Here is a 7,313-nt window from a genome sequence, read left to right on the forward strand (position 1 = left end):
ATGCCAGACGAGGCAGAGTTGGCCGAAGTGGCCGGCATTGTCGAGGTTGAGGAATCGCTAGAACGAGATGAACAAGAAGAGTGGGAATACGAATATTCCACAACCGAGACCGAGGTACAATTAGACCCATGGGAAACGCCTGCTGTGCACAATTATCTAACTGTTGCCAGACTTATTATATAACACTTGATTTATCATACCCCGAGTTCAAGGACAGGCAACCACGGACACCGCATCATAGCAGAGGCGGATATTACAAAACATGGCTTGATCATAACCCCAGTTGGAGAGGACTTCGCGCTGCAGAGGACATGGAAGACGACAACGACAACGAGCCTTTACCAGAGCCAGAGGCTGACGAAGACGAGCCCGAGATCGATCCAGCCCTGACTAACGACAAAGGCAAAGGAGTTGATCGGGGTGATGTAGTGGATGATTCAAAAGAGAATGGGAACAAGGCCCGCGACGAGACCGAGGATATCCAAATATTGGAACTACATTCGGCACATCCGATAATATCGTATAAAGGTCGAACTTTCGAGGGCTCATGGGCAGAGGTTGTCGGCTCAGAAGCCATATTCACATCACGCGATAACGAGAACCCCTTACCAGCTCTACGCCATCTGGAAGGGAATGTTGACTTTCTGGGTGCTTGTGCATCGAGGATTGCGACCAAAGAGACTATTGGCAAGCCCAACATCATCCGCGAAGACCCACTGGCTGCCATCAGAGAGGAATGGAATATTCGGATTCCTGTCGGAAAGGATAGATCGGGAGAGCGAGCTCAGCAGACACGGTTCTTGGAGAATTTGATGGCGCTGAAGAAGAGGAAGGGCGAGACAGATCAGGTCACCGTATGGGCAAAAGATGGCGAGGGACAAAACTTCAAGGACAACAGAGACCCCGATTACAAACCCAGGCGGAGGAGAAGATTGCTGAACGAAGATGGGGAGGAGGTTATCCCTAAACGAGAAAGGCGACGTCCAAGTGGACGACGGGGTGGGCGACCAAGGCTTCGAGCTGGTCGTGGTCGTGGGTCAGAGGCAGGGCCAGCCAGCTTAGGACAATATACAGCAAGAGACCTGGAGGGTTCCTACATGGAAGGAAATCTATCGACCCCGACCCCAAGTCGATGGAATGAGCTGTATGAAATGGACCAGGATGATTATGAAAGCGAGACGGATGACGATGAGGATGAAGACATGTCAATGGCAGACTAAGTACTCGGAAGGAAGTTGCGGCTATAAATGCTGCAAATGAGATAATGATACCCGTGGTGCAATATTGTCCACACTGAATAAAAATCAATATGTATACCCCATCATACAACCTGGCTTTGACTTGGAAACGAGCGATGATGTGGTTCATACCAATACTACAAGGATTCAGAGCACTTGGTAAAGTTATGGTTGAGGCCTGATGAACCCACCATTGTTCGAATGCTATGCAGTCGACGTCCGATATGAATAGTCGAGGTTCACAATGATCCGAGTTCTATCGAGATGGGGCATGTTCTACATGTTTATAAGCACCATGTAGAGGCGGTGATAGAATTAGTTGGGTCTAGAATCACTCTGCCTGATTGCACCGACAGTATATTATGTTCCAGTTTGACTTTGAATTACCCTTTGGAATGTATCGTAATAAGATTCTGTATTTGTAACATCAAGCGGCTCCTTGTCTGCCTGTCTCTGCTTGTAGCTTGTGTTGCATCAGAATTCCAACATGACTTAACCGAATATCAGACGGCCGTAGCCAGTGATATAAGCTCGTGGCGGGATCCCGTGAGTGACTAGCCCAGCCATGTATCCAGTGTCCTTCGCTCTTTTATAAAACTGCAACCAACTCGGCGCCAGTAACATTCACAGTACATTACAATGTGCCGTGACTCGCAAAGACAGAATGACCATGTCACTCAGCGCCGTTCCCCCACCTATATATCCATCCTATTTATCCAAACAGTCAGACGTTGGAAAGGAAATATCTGAAGTGACGGTGAACTAGCTTGAAATAGTTACATCTTTCAATGTGACAAAAGTTTCGTACTCGGGACTCTACACAACCCACTGCGCCTCTGAAAAGTTCCGTTATTTCTACCCATAAGTGCCCAGTATCCCCCTGTGAACAAGAATCAAGGCGGGCCTGCGTGTACTTCTGACACGATGTTCTAGCCAGTCGGCGTATTCCAGGGTGACAGTTGTGCTGGGGTTCTTGGAGGAGGCTCTGAGAGGGACGAGAGGGGAAGCCTGTCACTTTTTTAAGTGGGGTCTTTACGCTAGAACATTTCCACAGGAAGAAAGCACATGGGTCTACAGTTTGTTGTCTTTGGCTGCCATCGAGAAGGTACTTAGGTAGGAATGCAACGCATATGAAACATTGAACAATTGAGTAAAGTTAAGCTGTGACGGGCCGATGTCTCGGTCATTCATCTTTTTAGAAGATGCTTTAATTGGGCAAAGAAACGCCGCATGAACATCCATCCCATGGATGTCCTTACCCCAGATTCATGGAAAGGCATACAACTACAACTACAACGTATTCGTACTCGACATTTCCGCAAGCCATTGCCAATAGCAAAGACACAGGGTGATCACAATGGCTCTGCAACCTGCAACAAGTTCCATTGCCTAAAATGGAGGTAGAAGGCAAAGTACCTGCATTGCCCACCCCTCCACTGAAACTTGGTCTGACCAGTTACCGCACACTCCGCCAATCCATACCCTTGCCCGCTGATCAACGACCAAACGATGGCGCGCGCTTCTTCTCTTATCGATTTAGTCTAAGCCGAAGCCTTTGTCTTCTTTTATTCTTCTCTTCTTTACCTTTTTCTCCACGACTCTTTCGTCCTGATCTCCCTCCCCCAACGACATGCCGCGAGCGGTGTGAACTTGTTACTCTCTACCCTTCGTTCGTGATGCCTGTATAGCCGGTCTATCCTGTCTTATATCCTCCCTCCAACCGCTTCCGGTTTCGCTTCCCAACCTTCGATCCTCTGTTGCGCATCCTACAGTATATGGGATTGTGCTATCCATCATTATAACAGCCATGATTTGGTTGCGCCGCTTCTCCGTATTGCTAGCCTTTATGCTGCTTATCTCGTTTGGCGCATGGCTACTCCCACGAGTATTAGACCCAACGGACAAAGGCCCCGAAAGGCGAGCAAGAGACCGACGTTGGGTCAACAGCAGTCCATACTTTCTGGACCGTCAGGCCTGTCGCTGGATCAGTTTGTGTGGACTACACCACTTGCGCAAGGACCCTGCTACCCGTGGGAACAATGATGAAGATGAGCCTGAGTGGGGAGACTTGAAGCATCGTTCTCTGGCTTGGGAACCCGAGGAGATTCCCCGTCAAGATCCCAAGCGAAATACCAACCACCGTCGCCGTATTCTTCGCGATATCCCCGACTACGTTACTAAGCATGCGCCCTTGGTTCATTTGTATTCTGGGGAGGAGTTTTGGCCTTCAGATATTCGTCAGCACGTCGAACATATGACTGCGTATGCCGGCGAAGAACTCATCAACTCAACTGAGGAATGGACTCTCCACAATCTGCATAAGCTGAACAGACATCACGGCAAGATTAACCTTCGAAGCAACGACGATGTGGAATCACGGCCCAATTGGCTACATAGTCACTACAACATTCCAAAGCCATTCCCGGACGATCACAACGGCGAGGACTTCAAAACGCCGGTAGGAAATCCTGGGGGACAACCAGAGTCTCGAGAGCCTAGCACTTGGTACGATGTCGACAAGAATCGCCCTGTGCACAAGATTTCGGATCCTCGAAATCGTAAATTTCAGAAACCCCGTCGCTCAGAATCTTATGGTCACAAGCCAGATGAAAATGGCTATTCAGCCGCTCCAGCTGTACTAGTTGTTGTTGATAAAGGGTCTGGTATCGTCGACGCCTTCTGGTTCTTCTTTTACTCGTACAATCTTGGTCAAACTGTCCTGGGAATTCGATTTGGTAACCACGTGGGGGACTGGGAGCATTGTATGGTGCGGTTCGAGCATGGTATTCCACGAGGTGTGTTCTTCTCAGAACACGAGGGCGGGCAAGCATATGCTTTCGAAGCTGTCGAGAAGCGCGGAGAACGACCCGTCATCTACTCGGCCGTTGGATCGCATGCCATGTACGCTCTACCCGGAAAGCATCCTTACATCCTGCCTTTCAAACTTCTTAAAGATGTTACAGACAAGGGGCCTCTATGGGATCCATCTCTGAACAACTACGCATACCATTACGATTACACGAAAGACGACAACCACAACCCGAAAGATATGGTGGAAGAACCTTTGAGCCTTGTTCCGGCAGCCTCGAACCCGCACGCACCGACATCTTGGTTTCATTACCAAGGACACTGGGGTGATGAAGTATATTCTCTCGCTGATCCTCGTCAGTGGCGCTTCTTTGGTCAGTATCACTACGTCACTGGCCCTGAGGGACCCGTCTTCAAGACACTCGACCGCACCAAGATGTGCCAGAAACAAAAGTGCAGGATTCTTTACAACCTTGATCCCACAAACACATGGTATTAGATGAGATGCTGCAATCTCGATTTTGCGTTGCTTCATTAGCGTTGATGCAAGGCTTCATTCGAAGCCTTGATGATATCATTGATTTTGGCGAATGTGTCGCAACGGCGGACCCTGTCATGGGTCCAAAATTCATACCCTCCCGAGCGAGAGGGACTCTCAGGATAGATCGGGATGGTATTACGGCGTTTATTCTTTCGGGTGTCCATTTTTGGATAGACTTCTGCTTCACCTTGGTGCAAAGACTCAAGCTGGTGGGCTAGAGGACGAGGTTGGTTGGAGAGTTTCGTCATGGGCATTAATACCCGGATACCACGTGTGTATACATCAACTTAGACATATCCTGACTCGTCATTACGATTACGAAGTATAGATTTCTCAGCAATGAATTTACGTTTGCAATTCCAGTCTGCCGGATGATTGCTAATAGCATGAGCACTGTGCTTGCGGTTTGTATAATCATGAACCATGGGTAAGTGCGACGCACAAGGACTGCAATGGCCGATGCTCATACAGCTAGACAAAACTCCAGTCGTACCTAGCTTCGGAGCATGGCTTGTTACAAACGAGACAGTTATCAGCATTGATGCGGCTGTTTCTATGCACATACCACCAAACTCGCGAAGTTGCCGCCAACCAACGTCAATGCACGACTCTCGGTCCAATGTTCCGGAAGATCATGACCCTGTCATTAAGCCATAATGCTAACAAGACAAGCTCTGTTTCAACTTGTCTCATGAATAGTGCCGCGCACACGCAGCCGCGTACATCACTGCTATTGTAGAAAATGCTTCTCTGTGGACATAGTCACAAGCTTGAGGATGCTGAGGATACAGTGATACCAGCTGAGGCAACTATGGTTTGACGAAGCGCTTCTGCATTTTGGCCAAAGCGTCCAAGTCATGCATCTTAGCCGCCTGAAGAGACGGCAGAGATGGCTTCCAGGATGCGAATCCAGTAATGAATATCCCCAAGCGTTATGTTTATTACTATCCCGTCTTTTAGAAATATGATATACGACTCAATTGATGTGTCACACGGTAACAAAGACCCATCATACCAGATCAATCGCATTCAATGGCCCAAAAAGGACTGTGTAGTAAGTCTCGCAGAAGACGAAAAAGCAATTCATATTCAACCATTCTTAAACTCGGATCACATAAATATACGAGGAACCTCTTACATTTGAGCTGAGGTATAAAAAGAAAAACTATGTTTCATCTTTTTCAAACGCCCAATGAAACGGCGCGACGAAATCCTCAGCTGTATCGATTTGCAACGGCGCATATGCAAGTGTTCCCCCTTTTGGCAAGATGGCAACTGTCACTTAAACCCTATCTAGTATCTATAATTCAGGACGTGGCACGGCAATATCCCACTAATGCAGGTTCTTGTAGACTGAGAGATCTGGCGCTCAGGAGGTTTGTCTTGTGCCTCTGCGTTATTGGTATCCAGCGATTGATATAGATAACCGTGTCAATCAAGCTTAGCTGGACATGTTAAGCATTACATACCGTCAAGAGCGGGAGATCTGTGCTGTCCTTCCATAGTATCATCGAATAATGCAGATCTAGAAAGGGAACCAAATACAACCTTTCCTATACTCGTATATCTTATATGATGTCCTCTATGTATCGTCTTTTCCTGTTACAGGAACATCACTATGCATAATCAGAACCGGTCCAACGGTTGATTCATATAAATTATGCTTTTTCGGGATGTACTGGATCCGAGAGCAACCCTTGCTTGTCATGGTGCGCTCAAAACTTGTTACGTTGTCTCCTATCGGAACTCAACGATGACTTGGTTAATTAATTAATTACAGGACAGGGTCTCTGCCAACTGTGCATGCCCCTGCTCTCGTGCCATCCACCCGTTTTCATCGATCAATGAAACGTAATCAGAGAGATGCTGATCTTGGTGTGAGTTGAGAGCTTCTATGCGACCCTAAGCAACATGGCCAGAGCTTTTGGAACGGTGAGACCTTCTGTCCCCTTGAAGGTCTGAGGGTCAAGGAATCTTGAGGCCCGCTCTTCACCAAGAGCCGGTTGTTTTATCACCGGGTTAATTCTTCTGGTTGTCTCTTTTTCTCCTTCCAAAGAAGAACATGTGTGCCGCGGCCAAGCTGTTCTCAGGTGTAGTGGGTTCAGAGATGTGCTTTAACCTTCTTTGGCCGCCAGTTTCCGAATTCCCTTGTTTTAGCGCGTTAAAGCTCAATGTTGAATCCTCCGTTATGACTTAGTTAGAACATCTGATCGTGCTCTGTGAAGCATTGGATGCTAGTGTGTGTAGTTGTGCTGTTGGTGGTAGTTAGTGGTTGAGGTGATGTGTCGTAGTGGCTGTAGTTGGGCTTAATGTTGAGGACACTTTCAGGTTATCTTGACAAGTCACAAGCTAAAAATGCAATCATTGCATATTATATGTAGCTGCAAGTGACCACTCTGCCAGTTGAGTTTGAGGCTGAGGAAACAAACAATCAACGTGGAATTAGTGAGTTATTACAAGACGGTTCCCCTATTATGTGATGTGATGTGATGTTGAGTGACATAGGCGAAAGGAAAGGTCCCTGCAATCGACAACGGAAATGAGTGGAGGCATCTCGGGGATAGAAGAGAGGAACTCCTGCAGTATGAACAAGGGTTGACCAGGTTTCCACGTTGTAGGAAGGGGAAAAGCCAATGAGAGAAGGATGTCGTGATCAACATGGCTACGTATTAGGCGACTGAGAGATGAAAATCAGAGTACGGCCGGACTTTTTTTTTTTTTTTTTT

General features: G+C 47.5%; 2 protein-coding genes across 2 annotated transcripts; both read left to right on the top strand.

The window, feature by feature from the left end:
- Positions 1-1,220, top strand: FIESC28_04476 (uncharacterized protein; the record flags this gene model as incomplete). Its single annotated transcript, XM_031158623.1, has 2 exons — positions 1-114; positions 171-1,220. 2 exons carry the CDS (start codon positions 1-3, stop codon positions 1,218-1,220), a joined length of 1,164 nt encoding a protein of 387 aa, XP_031017331.1.
- A 1,825-nt stretch (positions 1,221-3,045) lies between these two features.
- On the top strand, positions 3,046-4,545 carry FIESC28_04477 (uncharacterized protein; the record flags this gene model as incomplete). Its single annotated transcript, XM_031158624.1, has 1 exon — positions 3,046-4,545. One exon carries the CDS (start codon positions 3,046-3,048, stop codon positions 4,543-4,545), a length of 1,500 nt encoding a protein of 499 aa, XP_031017332.1.
- Positions 4,546-7,313: the final 2,768 nt, after the last annotated feature.

This window comes from Fusarium coffeatum (assembly GCF_003316985.1).
Source record: "Fusarium coffeatum strain FIESC_28 chromosome Unknown BRIP53273_contig_93, whole genome shotgun sequence".
Classification (NCBI taxonomy): Eukaryota; Fungi; Ascomycota; class Sordariomycetes; order Hypocreales; family Nectriaceae; genus Fusarium; species Fusarium coffeatum.